This window comes from Tenrec ecaudatus, chromosome 1, assembly GCF_050624435.1.
Source record: "Tenrec ecaudatus isolate mTenEca1 chromosome 1, mTenEca1.hap1, whole genome shotgun sequence".
In the NCBI taxonomy this organism is placed as follows: Eukaryota; Metazoa; Chordata; class Mammalia; order Afrosoricida; family Tenrecidae; genus Tenrec; species Tenrec ecaudatus.
In genome coordinates, this window is record NC_134530.1 from 68,527,979 (window position 1) to 68,545,308 (window position 17,330).

A 17,330-nucleotide genomic window follows, 5' to 3' on the forward strand; every position below is an offset into this window, starting at 1 on the left:
GCTTGAACACCTGTCTGACTGGGAGCATTTCCATGGGAGGACACCACTGCTCACCCATCGGTCATTGTGTAGTCTGTGACTTGATGACACTGGTTGGGGAGCGTATTCTATTTTCTTATTTGACCCAGGAGGGTGAATGCCTCCATTGTAACCAATCTTGGCGATCAAGAATCCCCTTAAGGGGCTCAGGACCCCTCAGGAACTGTTCCTAATGACTTCTAGGCACCCCTCACCCTCCAGAAGTACCTATTAGAGTTATTAGAACTCCCAGGATCCCCCTTCCCAAGAGCTGCTCCTAATGACCCCCCCCCCCCCCCAGTTCCCGTTCACTGAGGACCTGCTGCTAATTACTCCAAGGACACTACTTACCCTTAGGGCCTGTTCTAATGGCCTGCAGGGCGCCCACCTTCAGGAATGGTTCCTAATTGCCCCCAGGAAGTAGGGTGACCAACCGTCCAAGTGTGCTGGGGAGTCAGGGGGTCCCCAGGAAACCAAGACAGACCCGGGCAGACAAGTTGATCGCTCAGTTAGTAAGGCCCTGCCTTCGGTAGCAGCCCTTACTAGTCCTTATCACACTTGGACATCAGGCAAGGGTCCAGTTCACTCCCTAAAGACTTTGCCCCACCCTTCGCTCAAAACAATCAACTACCCACCTACCCGGGCCATCCCATTTCTAAGAACTCGTTTCTTTCAATGCGGATTAGTTATGGATGGGCAGAAGCTTGGCGATGATTGGCCCACTTCGCAGTTCAGCCGCGGGGCTGCGCGGCTGGGTCTCCCGCGGCACAGCGCTTCCCCCTGGCAACAGCCCGAGCCGGCGCCCATAGGCCGAGCCGGAGATGATCCCGGGCTTTGAGGCGGGTGCCGAGCGCGTTGATTGGTGGCTTGAGGTTTCAGAGAGGCCCTCGGATTGGTCCTCTCCGGGGGAGCTGCGCGGCTGCGCAGAGGCCGACCCCAGAGGAGGCGGAGCTGCCTTCTCCGCCGGCTGGAGAGAAAGAAGCCCCAACGGTAGGACCGGCTGGCGGTGACGGTCAAAGTTGGACCTTGGGCCTGCCGGGCGGTGGGCTTTAGGACGAGCCGCGGGAGTTGGCGATCCCGCAGTAGGCGTGACGGTGAGCCCCGGTGGGGGAGGGGCGTGGGCCCTGGCAACGCTGAGTGATTGACACGGTTCTCGGTCAATGGGGGACAGGAGCTCCCAGGATGGCTCCCGAGATTGGCCCTTTCTAATCTCTCTTGGCCAATGGGCGTCGGGGAGGGGCGGGTTTGCCGGGACTTATTTTCTGCTTCCTGCGCTCCGGCCTCACTCGCCCAAACGGCGGGGCCGGGAGGGGCCGGACGTGTCTTTGGTGAGGCTGGAGGACCTTGCGCGTGGGGAGGGGGGAGTAGCCCTGGGAGAGACGCTCGCGGGGGCGGGGGCGGCCGCGGGGGGAGGGGCGGGGGCGCGAACTGTTGATGGCGACTGCTACCTTTCTAGGGAGCCTAAGTCCCGGGCCTAGGGCTTAGCGTCTCGCTTGCATCATCTGGCTTAATCACAGCCACCCTGCCGGGCAAGGGGGTTGGGGTCCCCCATTTTACGGGTGGGGAAACTGAAGGCCAGGCGACTCCCATTGCCAAGGTCACACAGCCACTGAATAGCAGAGCCGAGATGTGTGGCCAGCGCAGCTCCCGAGCTGGTGCTGCTCCTGAACCAGCAGGCTTTGTTACTGGCTGCGGGAGGGAAGGTGTCAGGCTGTGGGCGCTCCCCCCAGGGAGTAGATGGGGGAAGGGAATGCTTGGGTGGAAGGAAGGTGTTGAGCAAGAGGTGAGGGTGAAAGGATCACGTATTCAGCAGCGTCTGGGCGCCTGCGGTGCCGGGCATTGTTTTAGATTGGTGGCAGAAAAGATGAGCAGGGTAGGGTCCCAGGCCCCCGGTGCTCTTGGGTGGGACCCTTGCTAGACCCAAGAGAAGCCCCAGGGCTGTGCTTACACACTCTCTTTTTATTAACAGAAGAGATCTACTTTTAGAGTTAAAACAATTATTTTTAAGACATCTTAGAAACGGAATAAACTTCAGGTGCCTCCACACACTCGAATCTGCTCCTGCAAAGATTGTAGTCCAGGTGGCGAATAGGCAGCAGGCAGCCTTTGCTGGTGGGAGGGGCACTGGGAGCATTTCAGGTCTGAAGTCGTACTTCCTGCTATGTAAAACGGGCGCATACCTGCCTTGCAAAGTTTGCAGCGGGTGTGGGGAGAGAGGCTGGCCAGGAACGCTCTGAGATAGTTCATTTGTTTTGTCTTAGAGTTTTATAGCAGGTTGGGAGCAATTTCCTGCTCTCTGAGCTCGCTGAGGGACTCTTGGGACTGGGCTGGCTTGGCTTTGGGTCCCAGATCACTGGACCCTTGGCAAGGCACGGTGGTTTTGCTGCTAGATTGGCACTGTTTAGCCTGTACTTTGTCCGTTTTCTGTTGAGATGGTCTCTGGGTTACCAGAGGATGCCTCATCTAAAAAAGCAAAACAAAGTGTTTCTTTCATCTTTTGCAGTCAGTTATGAAGTTTGCCCTGCATTACCAGTTTATTACCTGTTTACATTTCCCCCATTTTGAGTTCTGGGTACAGTGCAGTTAAACTGTGCTCTCGCTTGACTTCACGAAGTCTTGCTCACTAAGTGACATTTTGACTAAGCTGTGGGAACAGGTTCACTTTAGTATTAGAAATGCTAGTGAACGCCATTCATATCAAAGTCCCTTTCAAACCCTTATACTTCGTAAACTTGTAACCAAGTAACTTTTCTTAAGGATCTGCTTAGAAGCTCTTCCATGAAGGGGCCCCCCTGCAGGTGGGTTTTAAAGTTTGGTTACATTTTGTGTTAGTCATCAGAGAAGGGATCAACAAGGTGGGGCTGAAGAGTAACCGGAAAAGAAAAAGCTAGTTGGGGAAGGCAGATGTGTGGTTAGATAGGACCAAGATAGGACCAACCAGCGGATATAGTTCCTCCTTTTATGCTGAAACAATGTCTCAGTGTAAATGAGATTTGGATACATGCAGTTTTGATACATTGGATTTTTAAAAATAATCATTTTATGGGAGTACAGCTCATCACCATCCGTCCATCCATCCATTGTGTCAAGCACATTTGTACATTTGTTGCCCTCATCACTCTCAAAACATTTGCCTTCTGCTTGAGCCCTCGGTACCAGCTCCTCAATATTGGATTCTTTTAGTTGGCCGGAACCTGTTTCTAGGGGTGTTCCCTTTCAGTAACTGCCCATAGGCCGGTTCTGGTTGGGGGTCTTGCTGCTTTCTTTGGGGTTTCTCTCTTCCCTTTTTCCCATTTTCAGCACTGATGTCCCCCAGCATTTAATTTGGGTGCTTCGTAGATTTTTTTTTATAACTCTTACTGTATTTCTTTAGATTTCGTCTGATCCAAGTGACCCCAAAAAGGGAAAATGGCCTGCGAATCAGAAACCCTGAATCCCAGCGCTCGGATAATGACCTTTTATCCGACCATGGAGGAGTTCCGGAACTTCAGTCGGTACATTGCTTACATCGAATCCCAAGGAGCTCATCGGGCTGGGCTGGCCAAGGTAAGGGTGGGCTGGGGGTTGGTCAGCCTGGCTTCTAAGGCCAGCAGCCAGGAGTAAGGCTTCTTAGGTAGAGACCAGGAGAACTGGGTCTTTCTGAAAGGCCAGTAGAGCCAGGAGCGCAGGCAGCCCTGCTCATAAGTTAATTTCTATTTGCGAACATCTGAAGAATCACTGCTTTTAAGTTGCGGGACAGCTGCTTAGAAGCTTCAAAAAGGGAAGGCAGAGGCCAGTGTCCTCTGGACAGGTGCTTGGGGGTCCAGTCCCCCTAGTGGAGTTGGGTGCACTAGTGGGTTTAGAAAGTATCGCTTTCGTGGAGCACATAGGCCGTCTGAAGTCTCCTGCCTGGATCCCAGGCTCTGAGCGCCTCCTAACTTGACTCTCCATGTCAACTTTCTTCCTGGGGAGAACACTGGCCCGTGTGTGCCATGTCACAACTAAGGTGTTCTTGCCATTGTCATTTGTCCTTGGTTTCTGACATGACTCTTCAGTCTCCTGAGTGAAGTTCATCTTTTCTCCTGAGTTAAATCTATTTGTAATTTGTTATTTCTGTCAGGATCAAGTAAATAAATAAAATGAGTGTGTTTCTGGAAGGTCCCTCAAGAAAGTTGACGCAGGGGGACTCCTGAACCAGGAGGGGACTGTTGAACCGTATGTTTTTGTGGAGTACGCTTTCTGCCCCTTGTATATATTTTGGATTGAGCACTAAAGGAAGCGAGGACGGTGACTGTAAAGCTGCAGACCAGTCCTTGATGTTGGCTTCTCCCCTGAGGCCCCGTCTTGGCAGCTGTGTCAGCACTGCTGCTGCGGGCCAGTCTCCAGGAGGAGGAGGAGGAGAACTGCGGGAGAGGGTGGGGGAGGCTGTTGTCTACCCGTAACACTCTTTGGGGAGGGTGTTCGATGACTTTGTCACTACCAAAGTATTCATTCCAGTACACACGAACGGTTCGGAGAGATACAGGGGAAAGGGTAATCTCTTCTTACACACGCCTGTCCACTCACACAAATGACACCTTTAAGACATTGAGGGGTTCCCCCCTTAAAATGGGGTATGACAGTGGCTATTCCATTTTTTCCCTTTTTAAAAAAAAACACATGTACTTCTTCCTGTAGCTGAGCTCAATTACCCAACTCATCTTTTCTCTTTCCCCCGTCTTTTCTCTTGCTGATTATCCTGTTAACTTACTGTTGTTATAGTGTGAATAGATGATACATTTACATGGGCGAAAGCCGAGGTCTTCCTCACCGGCACCAAGCCAGGCACGAGTCATGGAGACCACATTGGACAGGTTGAAGTGCCCCCATGGGTGTCCGAGACCAGAACTCTGTGAATGTAGAAAGCTTTGTCTTTCTCCGGAATGGCAGCTGGTGGCTTAGAATCACCAACCTTTTGGTTTGCAGCCCAACTTGTAACCCACAACACCATCAGAAGGTTGACATTGTGAAATGTCACTCCCAACTCTAAAAGAAAGCAGCGCTAAGTCAATTAAAAAAACAACAAAACAAGATTCCCGCAGTTAGGTTGGGAGAGTATCAGCTTTTTAGCTTCCTTATTTGCTGGCCAGGTGAGTGTACTGAGGCTTGAGAAGTAAGTGTTACCATAGGTCATCGTTAGTGGCCAGATGGCACCGGGATTAGTGCCGTCCTCGCAGTGTGATTGAACTTCTAGAAAACTTGCCTGGCAGGTTGGGTGGCAGCTGACACACTTGTCGGGCACCTTGCAGGTTTCTGATGGCTCTGTTTGTCCCTTACGTGCCTACAGGTGGTTCCTCCAAAGGAGTGGAAGCCAAGAGCCTCCTACGATGACATTGATGACCTGGTCATTCCCGCCCCCATCCAGCAACTGGTAACGGGGCAGTCTGGCCTCTTTACTCAGTACAACATACAGAAGAAGGCCATGAGTGTTCGAGAATTCCGCAAGATCGCCAACAGCGATAAGTGAGTGAAAACATGGCACTCTCTTTACCCAGCAGCGCATCTGGGAGCCAGCTGTCACAGCTGCGACCATCCTGAAGAAAGTGTCCCCAGTTCTGCACTCTTCCCTTTGTCTTTTTATGGGAGCACTTCTTTCTGTCAGCACGGGCACAGTCCAGACTGTTCACGCTCTCAATGTAACGTTACGCCTTTGCTTTTCTGTCCAAAGGAAGATTGTTTTTGGAAGGTGGCTGATGGGCTGAGGAGACAGTGAGGCACTGCCTCAGAGGGCCAGCTGTGTCCATACCTGTCGATGGCCCGTGGCCACGCTTTCAGTTGATCGTGTCTCACGGAACCCTGCTGTCTTTAATTGTACGCAGATGCCTCAGGACCCAGTTGGATGCTGTTCCGTTTGTGTGTTAACAAAGTGCATGTCCAAACGGGTGCTGCTCCTTCATACAGCCCGCCCTCCATTGCCTTAGACACCTCCTCTGTGCAGGCCTGTGGAGTCCCCCTGCCTTTCTCTGCCACTTGTAATATTTCACTCCTTTGCCCTCACACAGATGCACATAGAATGAGTTTCACGTTTCCTTTACCCCGCTCTGCGGGCTCATCTTGGTCCCTTTCTGGAACCTTCTTCCTTAGGTTACTCTTTCTTGAGTTGCCCCGTGGCTGCTGCCCTTCCCCCTTGCAGCTTGCCGGAGCCTTTTTGGTCTGTGCATGTCTGGATCTTCCTTAGCCTTTCTGGCAAGTTCTGCCCTGGCCCTTGCCCTTAGTGAGCCCAGCCTGCCGGTCTTCCCACCCGGGGCTGGGTCACCTCTCTCATCCGGTCTTTGCCTTTTGCATTGTTGGTCTGTGCTTGCTGTCCTGCTGACTTAACCACCATTCCGGTCAACATCTCCTTTGACTGATAACCAGCTCTCTGAGAGATGTGTATTGCTGGCCTCCCTGCTGTCCAGCCTGAGAGTTCATGGGAAAGCGCAGGCAGGCGGGCCCGTCCATGAAGCACAGTGCCGCCCTTCTAGCTGCGTCTTCTGCTTGTGCATCTGTCTGTCAGTTTCTGTTTCTCCCTTGGGGTTCTTAGCACAGCCCTGGGCCCCCCTGCTTGCCTGCTCCTCTTATCAGCATACACTAGCTTTTGCCTTCTCTCAAGATCCCTCTTTTCCTTTAAAATCTACCCGCGCTGTGTCTTGTCCCTGCTCTCTGAGTTGTAATATTCCTGTCCATGATTACTCTCTGCATTTCCTACCAACCTTAATAAACCCAGTGTCTGGTTACAAATCCAGATGTATAAAGCAGGTCAGTTGGACATGGGCGTTGTCTGCATTTTTTTCATCTTGATGTAATTTAGAGTTCTCAAATGCCGCATTTGATCCGTACAGATGTGCTTTTCTACTTTGAGGGATATTGCATATCTTCAGGCCGAATTACCTGTTGCGTGTTAGCCACGGGCATAGGGTGCTGGCATGAAGTTGAACTTGGAAACGAGCCCCTGTGGAGGCAGCCTCAGCTTCTTGCGTGCTGGCTGGCTTGGGATGTCGTAGGGCTTCCGTAGTGTGTTGCTAACCACACCGTCAGCTGTTGGGCGTAAGATGAGGCTTTCTTCTCTGGTAGAGACTCGCAGGAGTCTTGGAAACCCACTGAGGCAGCTCCCCTCCGCCCTATGGGGTCACTACGAGCCAGAGTGGACCCCATGGCAGTGGGTTTGTGTCTGGTTTGGTGGATATTGTAGGGGGTCCGTGGTTCTTGTTGCTCACTTATTGTCCAACTCCTGAATCTAGCAGAGTGGCTTAAGTACTCTCTTTAGAGAGACCAGGTAGTGTAGTGCCTTACATGGTGGGTTGAGATCCACAGCAGCGCTGCAGAAGAAAGACTGGGCTTTCTACTCTGTGAGCAGTTGCAGTCTCTGCATAGACTTAATGTAACAGCGAGGTTTGTTTGTTTTGCTTTAGCAAGTTTAAGATATGACATTTCTTACGGAAGATGAGTTGATCTCTGAGGGCCCATCAATGTCCTCAGGCCAGAGTCCGGGGAGGGATATCGGGGGCTTGTTTAGGTAGCTAGTTGCTGCTAGATGCCGTTGAGTAGGTTCCAACCCAAGGATCGGAACAACAGGATGAAACGCCGCCTGGGCGTGCACCAGCCTCAGTCCGTCCTGCTGAGGCCTTCCTCTCTAGGCTGGCCCTGGCTCTTCTTCTCCAGGACTCGGGCTCTCCTGACAACGCGTCTTTGTCTTTAAGGAGCATGGAGCATTCTGGCCAGACTGCACAGTCCGAGTCGAACTGTTTGTTCTTCTGGCCGTCTACGGTACTTTCCGTGCTCTCCACCAGCACCACCGTTCAAACATTGGGCCGATTTAGGGCAGGAGGAGCCTTGGGGTGCAGTGCTTACAGCCGGGCTGCCGTCTGCACTTGCAGTCACACTCTCGGGAACCCACGGAGTCGCTAGGCAGCTTCACTGCCGGGGGCGCTGAGAGAGGGAGCCGGCTGTAGGCTGCGCCATCACCATTCACAAGCATTGCTCTGCTTGCGCCTGCCTCACTCTGTCCAACTCTCATGCACGGGGCCATTGAAAACACCGTGGCTTGAGGCTTAGAGTCACATCTTTGCTTTTCAGTGCCTTAAGTAGGTCTCAGGCAGCAAGTCAAACCTAGGTGAGTTTTGCTGTGGAATGATAGTGTCTTAACACTGCCAGTGTGTCTTGAATATCTAGTCCCCTCTTGGTGGCTCACACTTTTATTTTTTCTTTTTGAAAGGTACTGCACCCCACGCTACAGTGAGTTTGAAGAGCTTGAGCGGAAATACTGGAAAAACCTCACATTTAATCCCCCAATCTATGGAGCGGATGTGAATGGGACCCTTTATGAAAAGGTGAGACCCCCCAGGAGCCCTCCGGACAGCATCCTGCTCGGGAAAACCAGCTTTCTAAAGCCCAGCACATAGTAGGCTCCTAAAAACTGGGAATGTGTGGACGAACAATTGAATGATCCACCACCAGCAGCTGATAGACCGCTCTCTGTTCCCTGATTGTGGGTATTTTTACATGTAACAGAATTCTCTTCCGCCCACTCTGCATGCTAGTTGAACGATGTGGTGTTCTTCCCAGGGGCGGTTCGCATACTCTGTGGGTGGCCGCTGCTGAGTTCTTGAGAGGGTGGGCTCCATGGAAAATGAAATGCTGGGGGGAGAGGCCATGTGGTTTCTGCACTGACTAATCTCATGAAAGGGAACCGACTTAAGAAGAGGAACAGATTGAGAGTTTCAGAATCCCTCAAGATTTTGTAACAAAAGCTATTTTTAAGCATTGCATTGCTTTGGAATGCACCGTACCTTTTGGCTAAAGGAGTTGTCTTAGAAGTGGCAAAAGAGGGGAGGGACTATTTGGGACTGACTGCCTTGGGGTGAGTAGACATCTCCAGGTCCTTTCAGGAATGAGTCCTCAGATGAATTTTCATGTTCTTGTAAGTAATGGGGAGGAAGGCATTAAATGTGCATTCCAGGTTTCTGGAAGTAAATTGGCGGATGAATGGCAAGAGGATGCTCTCAGGATCTCAGTGGGACGGTTACAAACGACAAACCTCCCAAGCCAAAGCCGCGGCCACCCGGTCCACTCCACCTCATAGTTCTGCCCTCTAGGAGACCATAGACCTGCCAGGGGAGGGGAGGGGAGGGGGTCTGAGACCCGAAGTCTTTGTGGGAAGAGTGTAAGCCTCATCTTTCTCCCTCAAAGTGATAGTGAACTGCTGACCTTGTGCCAAGCCATCTAATGCATAACCCAGTGTGCCACCAGAAATGTGGCACATTACTCAGTGTCCTTCATAACTCAAGAAAATGGACTGTAAATGCCACTGACCAGTGGGCAGAGTTAACTGGTGGCCAGCAAAGCCGCATAATTAGTATAGATAAGCGGTCTGTTTCTCAATTTTCGTAGTGCAAGACTGTTTGCCTGTGTTGATTTAAATTTCTTCAATTCAAAAAGTTCCTCCTGGCGTCTAGAACAGGCACTGTCGAGACCTGAGCATCTCTCCTATCTGGTACAGCCCACCAAGTGGCCCTTGCCCTTTGGAGAGCGAATGCTCTCTGGTCCTGTGGTGGCTGTGGACAGGGCGGGAGTGGCTGCGGTCCCTGTGCCCAGGGTGCTGAGCAGGATTCCTCCGCTTCCCAGAAGTCACTGCTGCCCTGCGCCCGGCTCGGACTCACAGGCCCAGCGCCTCTGTTCGTATCCCAACGTCACCTGCCATGGCCTGTCATTTCCCTTGTAGCACGTGGACGAGTGGAACATCGGCCGGCTGCGAACCATCCTGGACCTGGTGGAGAAGGAGAGCGGCATCACCATCGAGGGCGTGAACACCCCCTACCTGTACTTCGGCATGTGGAAGACATCCTTCGCCTGGCACACGGAGGACATGGACCTCTACAGCATCAACTACCTGCACTTCGGAGAGCCCAAGTCCTGGTGAGGCCGGCCAGCCTTGGCCCCGGGCCTGTCTTTCAATGGGCAGGGCCGTCCCCTAGAGACCTGTTTCGGTGCCCCTTCGGCTAGGGGCCTGGCCCTCTTCTCTCCCACCTCTCACTCGAGAAAATGCAGCTGGTGCTCTAGTGCCCAGTTCTGCTTTTGAGTAGCAGGGCCACCCGTTAACTCTGCCTACTGCCATCGAGCCCCTTGACCCCTAGCCACCTGCAGGACAGCGTAGAGGAGCCCCTAAAGTTGCTGAGGCCGGGAGTCCTCCCAGGGGCACGCCTGGTGGGTCAGCACGCGTGCCGTGACAGCCCAAGGTGGACTGCCTCAGTGTGAGAAGACGAGAGGAGGAGGCCGAGGTCCTGAGAGCCCAGGGGCAAGTCCCTGCGGCTCCTGCTTTCTCTCTGGGAACAGGCCGCCGACATTTCTTAGAGGCCACCTATCAGGGCCAGGGTCAGATGGCAAATGCCTTTCTCTTCCTTGGGGCAGTGGTCCTGTTTGTTTGCCCAGCATCTGCCTCGCTCTCCAGCATGGTGCGGGGCGTGGGGAACCCCGATTTGCTCTCCCCTCTCTTCTGTCTTAGTTGCCACTGTGATCTGCTGAGACCAGCAGGCGGCGTAGCCCAGGAGACAGACAGTAGCAAGTGTGAGCGCAGGACAGCCCGCTGTGAGAACAGGCGGGTGCTCCAGACCCAGAGGGGAGGGCTGGGCTGAGGGGGCAGGGAGGGGTCGTGGCAGCAGAGCTGAGACTGAAAACAGGGCGCATGGACGGGTTGGATTTGGGGGCAGGGAGGCACCTCTTTGGTACATGGCGGAAAGGCAGCACCAAGCCAAGGGGGCTGAGGACAAAGATTTAGGGTGGGGGGGCAGGGTTCGAGGAGAGTGCACGGTGGTTTAGGGACTATCCAACCGGCTGTGGGGAGTTGCAGAAACTGCCCTGCCTTCAAATGCCGCTCCTAGGGCAGTCCCTCTTGGACGGGGAAGGCCCTGTGAGACCGGCTACCGGAGAGGGCTAGACGGCTCGGCCCTGTCTATGCCTTCACCAGTGTCTGCCCCCACATTCCCTGAAATTGAATTCCCACCCTCAGCTTGAGCAGGCTTCCTCATTCTCCGGTGTCCCCTTCCAGGCCGGCCCCTGAAATGGGACCTCCGCACATCTGCCAGCTTGCCGGGGGGGCCCCCAGTTCTTTTAGGCGGCAAGCATTTCCCTGAACTCTCCTCTTGCGGCCCCGCCCCCACCATGGTGGCGCTGTTTGTGATGGAAAATTCTTTGTTCTTATTGGGGAGTGATCTTTGGAGTAGATGTAAAGGTCAAGTTAGAGATACTGTGAGTTTCGAGGTGTGAAGTTTTAATAGCTTTGCAAACGTGTAATCCGAGTCTTTCAAATTTGTGTTTTCTTAGTAGGACGAGCAGTTCTATGGGGTCTAGGCATCGCATGGAGTGGCTGGTGGTTCAGGAGGGGGAAGCGTTCTTAAACAGCTCACCCCGACTCCCTTTTGTTCCCCTATTCCCTCACCCTGCCTTGGTGCGTTCTCTCAGCAGTGCCGGGAGCAAGTTACACATAGTGAGTTTTGTAATGCCGTCCTCTTCAATTTTATAGAAATGCTAGTGCAAGCCCTAAACAAACTACCATCAACCTAGGCTGCTGGTGGATGTTCCATAAATGGCTTGTTGAGGGACTCTAAAATACACAAATTAAAGGCAGTTAGGCTTCTCACTGCTCTGCCCAAACATCTCCCATAGCACCTCACCAGACTTCCTCCTCATGTCTGTGGGGAACACTGAACTCTCTGGCACCTCTTCTTGTTTTGAGAGTGGGTGCACGCCTGTGCCCGCTCTGCTCAGACCGCCCAATCTGTGCTTGCAGGTACTCTGTTCCCCCCGAGCATGGGAAGCGGTTGGAGCGCCTTGCCAAAGGTACTGTCTTCTCTGCTTGTGGGCCCAATTCTCGTGCTGTACGCTGAGCTCTCACAGGTGGCCCTGTGTCTTTCCCCAGGCACTCGGGCTCGAGTGGTGTAGCCCTGCTGCCACCCACGTGGCGCTGCCCACCCTCACCTCTGCCTGTGCTTGTGGTCCCTTTGGGATGGACTGTTTGGGATGCTCGTCAAGGGTGTGTCTTTTGGGAGAGAGTGGTGGAAGGAGAAGGCAAGCCGCAGGAAGATGCTCTCGGGGGACAAGGGCTTTCCTCCACCACCGACAGCAAGCCTTCCCCTGGCTGGCTCCCTGAATGCGGGCTCCTTCTGAATGCTGGGAAGATAGCGGGTGTTCACGCCATCTGTGGGTGGCAGGTGGCTTCTCAAGTCTGGTTGAAATGGGAACCTTTCTGTTGCTTTGTCCTGAGACCGACCCGGTTGCTTCCCCCTCTCCTGTCTGGTCGTCGCTGTGTGTTGGGCACAAGTTTGTTTGGACCAGGGGCAAGTGTCTTGGTTGAATTGAGTCTGGTTTTTGCTCCCCCAGACACAAACGTCAGAGTCAGAATTGAACGATGTTAAGGCATGGTTCCTGTAAGTGGACTTGGGCCAGGTAGTTTGTACCTGCAGAGAGCCTATTCTAAGAGCGTCGGGTGGGCTTGGGTGTACATGTGGGGAGTGGAGAAAGCGCCTGAATGTAAGGACAGGCAGCTTGGGTAAATTTCATCCTAACAGAATTTGGTTCCCGGGGGATATAGCCCAACTCTTAGCATTGGCTCGAGGCGGGAATGGTCCTTGAACATCACATGGTGGTCCTTCCTCCTTGTCGGGGGAGACCTCCATCCAGGTTTGCAGTGACGGGGCCACTGCACTGTGGAGCACTAACTGAGGTACGTTTTCACTTAAACAGGCTTTTTCCCAGGAAGCGCTCAGAGCTGCGAGGCTTTCCTCAGGCATAAGATGACCCTGATTTCTCCTTTAATGCTGAAGAAGTACGGGATTCCCTTTGACAAGGTGAGCCGGCTGTATGCACGGGCTCACCCAGAAACCACTGCTGAGGCACTGCTCTGTTCTGCAGGGAATTCTTATTGTTGCTATCTTGGTTTTCTTTTACTCTGTATTAGGCTTTAATCGCTGCCCAGCGACATTTTGATCTAAGCTTGTGGAAAGTGGCATGCCACACCCTCCCAGTCAGTGCCCAGGGGTGCGAGGCAGGTTCCCTTGTTAATTTGGAGCGGGGTACTCACTCCGTGCATACCGACACCTTTTAGATTCCAAGCACCAGAACTTTGTGTGAAAATGGGAGGGAGGGTGCCCTACTGAGAATCATGGCCCGTCCAAGCTGTTAGAGAACTGGTACTGCCAGGTGTCTGTCGTCCAGCACGATATGTACATGATTGATGTGGCTGGGCATGCCGGCCAGTGAGAGAGGGGAGGAGTTGGCGTCCTGGCAGCTTCTGAGAGAGCCTCTGCGTCTGACAGAAGATGGTGCCCAGACTCCCGTCAGCCTTGTATCTTATCCTAAGCTGTGGTCAGTCCAACGGGCACCTGAGTCCCTCTCGGTAGCCTGGCTGCCACCTGATACAGTTACTTCAATCTCTTCTCCAGGTGACCCAAGAGGCTGGAGAATTTATGATCACGTTCCCCTATGGTTACCACGCCGGCTTTAACCATGGCTTCAACTGCGCTGAATCCACCAATTTTGCCACCCGGAGGTGGATTGAGTACGGCAAACAAGCTGTGCTGGTAAGTCCCTCCTGATTTCTTCAGTGCTGCGACCTTGACCAGTAATGTCTGGTCGGCTTACAGTTGGTTATCAGGACACTTCTTTGAACTTCTGACAGTCGGAGAGATTAGTTGTCAGAAATACACAAATTTTGTCTTCATAAAGAATTTTACAAAAATTGTTCAGGTTTGGGACATAAGTGATTCACCTCCCATGCATATTCAAACAGCCGTCTTTGCCCAAAAGGAAAAGCCAGTAGTGTACCTTTCTATGGAATGGGAAATGGCTCCACTAGTCGAAGCGATCTGGACAAAGAACCCAGGAGAAGGGTTTGTGCCTGCTGATTGATGTAAACACGTACCTCAAAGCTCAGTCGCCAAAGCAGCCTGGCATAATGAAAGACATCGCGACCAAGGCCCTGTAGCCGAGCTCCCAGGAACCGGCCCGTCGCGGGAGATTTTTTGACAAGGGTGCGAAGCCGTTCAATCAATCAATGGGAGCGAGTAGTCCTCTCAGTGCCAGAGCAAGTGGGTTTCCACGGAGACAAGAATGAAGCCGCGCCCACCACAGACAAAGCTGGAACTGGACAGAAGGCCTAAGTACAAGACCTAACCTGCAAGGAAACCAGGGCGTGTTGCTTCCGCACGGCAGTGGTTGTGTTTCTGACGGGGCGGTCTTAGCTCTGACCCCAAAAACCGCGAGGGACAAATAGATCGTCAGGCACCAGAACTCCGGCCCCACACGGCACCACTTCTTACTCCAGTCCGTCAGAGTTCTCCCGCTGAGACGTGCTTAGGGGTTTACTCTGGATCTTGGCAAGCCACAGGGCTAAGCCCGAGTCCAGGGCCTGAGTGCAGGGCGTCACCACGTTCCCCAGTGCCCACAAGTCGTGCATGCTGGGTGCCCTCCACCGCCGAGCCCGACCGGTTGATTCCAGGCCGTCGTCTGCGTGGTGCGTGTGTGTGTGCTTTGCCTCGTTTGCACGAGGAGGTGGCGGGAGAGGGGCTCTGGTGGAAGCTGCGCCCCCCGCTCACCCGTAGCCTCTCTTGTTGCTCGTGCAGTGCTCCTGCAGAAAAGATATGGTGAAGATCTCCATGGATGTGTTTGTGAGGAAGTTCCAACCCGAAAGGTACAAACTTTGGAAAGCCGGCAAGGACAGCACAGTGATTGACCACACACTGCCCACGCCCGAAGCAGCGGAGTTTCTGCAGGAGAGCGGCCTGCCCTCCCGAGCCGCTCCCCAGGACTGTCCAGAAGAGGACAGGGAGGGGGTGGAGGCCGGCGGAGAGGAAGGAGACCCGAGGAGAAGGTAACCCTGCAGCAGCAGAAGTAGCCGATCTAGCCGCGCTGCCCCGTGTCTGGGCAGCCCCGGGCGGGGCCCGCAGAGAAGCAGGTTCCGAGTGGGGCCTCGGCGTCCTGCAGCCGAGGGAGGTTCGCTGGTTACCATATGGCTCCAGAGTCCTTGGGGCGCAAGCGGCCACGTGCGTCTTTGGCTCTCTTCACCAGGAATGCTAATGCCGGTCGGTTTAGGCCCCCTGCCTCCTGCAGCAAGGGGTGCCGTGTCCACACGAGGGCCTGACCTTGCAGGCTGCTTTCCAAGGGGAGAGTGGTGGCAGGGAGACCGCTCGAAAGGGCAGGGGAAGGCAGCGACACTCTTGCCTGTGTCGTCTGTGTTTGAATCAGGGAAGTTCTGTCCTCAGAAGAATCTGTGAGCTCTTACGAGGCAGAAATGCAGACCATTGCGGGGAAGCTCTTGGCCGGGCGGCCTGCAGACGGTTTCTGAATCCTCCAACAGATCTAGGGGGAGGTAGGCGATGGCATTCGTGTGTCCTAGAGAGTCGAAGCCCCCTGGCTCGGGCCTCACAAGTGAGAGGCACGGCTGAGACCGAGGCAGGCCTGACGGGCTCTGGCCACCGCTGTGGGTTCGTGTGTGGGCTCTGACAAGGGTTGTCTCCTCCTTGCAGCCTCGCCAAGCACCGGATAGGGACAAAGAGACACCGAGTGTGTCTGGAAATCCCGCAGGAGGTGAGTCAGAGCGAGCTCTTCCCCAAAGAGGAGCTGAGCTCTGGACAGTACGAGATGACGGAGTGCCAGGCTGCCCTCGCCCCCGTGAGGCCCACTCATAACTCTGTGCGGCAAGTGGAGGATGGCCTCGCCTTCCCAGGTTAGTGGATGGTTACGTGTGTTTTGAGCTACAGCCTCACCTACAGCCTGCGTGCTCGGGGTTAGCTCTCCTTGGGAGCGCGGGGTCACGGATAAGAAGGGGAGAGAGATGGGGCGATCCGCAGTCAGCATCACTGCAGAACAGCGAGAGGGGGGGCTTTGCAGCATGGGCATTGTGCTCCCAGGAGGCGAGGCTGGAGAAACAGGTGGGTGACGGCGAGGTTTCCTGCCGTCGTGTGAGTTTGCGCCCTTGGAGGCTGGAGGGGCCATTTGTATTTGAAGAAAGGGGGTGGGGCGGGGCGGTCAGATACGCAGCCCGTAACACGGTCTCTAGGTGGGTATGTTGTGCATAGATCTGTGCTGGGGGTGCTTCTGGCGATCTCACGTCAGAGATGAAGAGCTCGCTTGGTTGACAGCGCCCAGCTGTGCCTGCTGGCGGCCAGGAGCACCAGGGACTCGCTGCTGCGCGGGGCCCCTGTCAGGTCGGGGTGTTTGCGCCTTTGGGTTAGCGAGGAAACGGCAGTGCACTTCCTGAACACCTGCGCCTGCCCAGCTGTGCTTCCGGTTTGCACAGTTATCTTGCTGAGCAAGCCTGGAGCTAGGTGGGGGTGTCCTCACGGCACAGCAGATGAAGCTGGTGGCCCAGCAAGACCCCGGAGCGACTCTAAGAATTGGAGCCAGCAGTCAAGGCCGGCCTCACTCCCCGGCCAGGTGCTTTGTTCTTTGTCTCCCTGGAGCAAGTCACTCTGTCTAATGTGCTGTGTGCGCGCGCGTGTGTTTCAGATTACTCTGACTCCACTGAGGTCAAATTTGAAGAGCTTAAAAACGTCAAGCTTGAAGAGGAGGAGGAGGAGGAGGAGGAGGAACAAGAAGCAGCTGCCTTGGATCTTTCTGTGAATCCGGCCTCTGTGGGGGCACGCCTTGTCTTCTCAGGTTCCAAAAAGCCATCGTCTTCCAGCCTGGGCTCTGGTTCTTCCCAGGATTCCATCTCTTCTGATTCAGAGACTAGTGAGCCGCTGGCCTGCCGAGCCCAAGGGCAGGCTGGAGTTCTCACTGTGCACAGCTATGCCAAAGGGGACGGCAGGGTCCCCGGGGGTGAGCCGTGCCCAAAGAAGAAAGAAAATGCCACCCGAAGTCTCAGCGAGCGGGAGCTGGTGGAGGTAGGGCTCTGAGCAGAGGTGTGGGTGAGGGCTGCCGGGCAGGGGCTCTGTGGAGGGGCTGAGACGGGCGGCATATGGAGGTGCTGTAAGAGGGCAGGAGCCTGCAGCGTGTAGTTGAGAACAGAGAGTCTGCGGCACCCAGCTCTGCGCTTGCTCTGTGCTGAAGGCTCTTACTCGTGGCTCTGTGGGGCTTGGTCCGGGGAGTTGTTTTCCAGCCTCAGAAGGGGTGGAGCTTGCATGGCCGAGTGCCCAGCCCACGAGCATTTGATGGAGCACGGCACACCGGCCGAGGTGACGTCCTGCACGTTGGTCGTGGGATGGTCAGTGTCCGTTGACATCGGATTGGCATTTATTTGGATGTCGGTCCAAGCCAGGGGGCTAGGAGACTGCAGTGTATGAGGGTTGCTTCTGGATGAAGAGGAAAAACTTTGAAATCAA

The 17,330-nt window shown here is 54.3% G+C and overlaps 1 protein-coding gene across 3 annotated transcripts in view; it reads left to right on the forward strand.

Moving 5' to 3' along the window:
- The first annotated feature begins 947 nt into the window (after positions 1-947).
- The window catches only part of KDM4A (lysine demethylase 4A), a 35,561-nt gene continuing 19,178 nt past the window's right edge, over positions 948-17,330 (forward strand). Inside the window, exons 1-11 of one of the 3 annotated variants that reach the window (XM_075555069.1) lie at positions 948-1,112; positions 3,392-3,564; positions 5,324-5,499; positions 8,231-8,345; positions 9,737-9,930; positions 11,801-11,850; positions 12,754-12,857; positions 13,452-13,589; positions 14,631-14,878; positions 15,534-15,733; positions 16,516-16,892. In XM_075555069.1, the coding sequence (XP_075411184.1) occupies positions 3,427-3,564; positions 5,324-5,499; positions 8,231-8,345; positions 9,737-9,930; positions 11,801-11,850; positions 12,754-12,857; positions 13,452-13,589; positions 14,631-14,878; positions 15,534-15,733; positions 16,516-16,892 (1,740 nt within the window). In that variant the 5' untranslated portion in view covers positions 948-1,112; positions 3,392-3,426. Of the gene's footprint in view, positions 1,113-1,266; positions 1,347-3,391; positions 3,565-5,323; positions 5,500-8,230; positions 8,346-9,736; positions 9,931-11,800; positions 11,851-12,753; positions 12,858-13,451; positions 13,590-14,630; positions 14,879-15,533; positions 15,734-16,515; positions 16,893-17,330 lie in introns of those variants that run through there. The other 2 variants (XM_075555087.1, XM_075555078.1) reach the window with 2 other exon arrangements.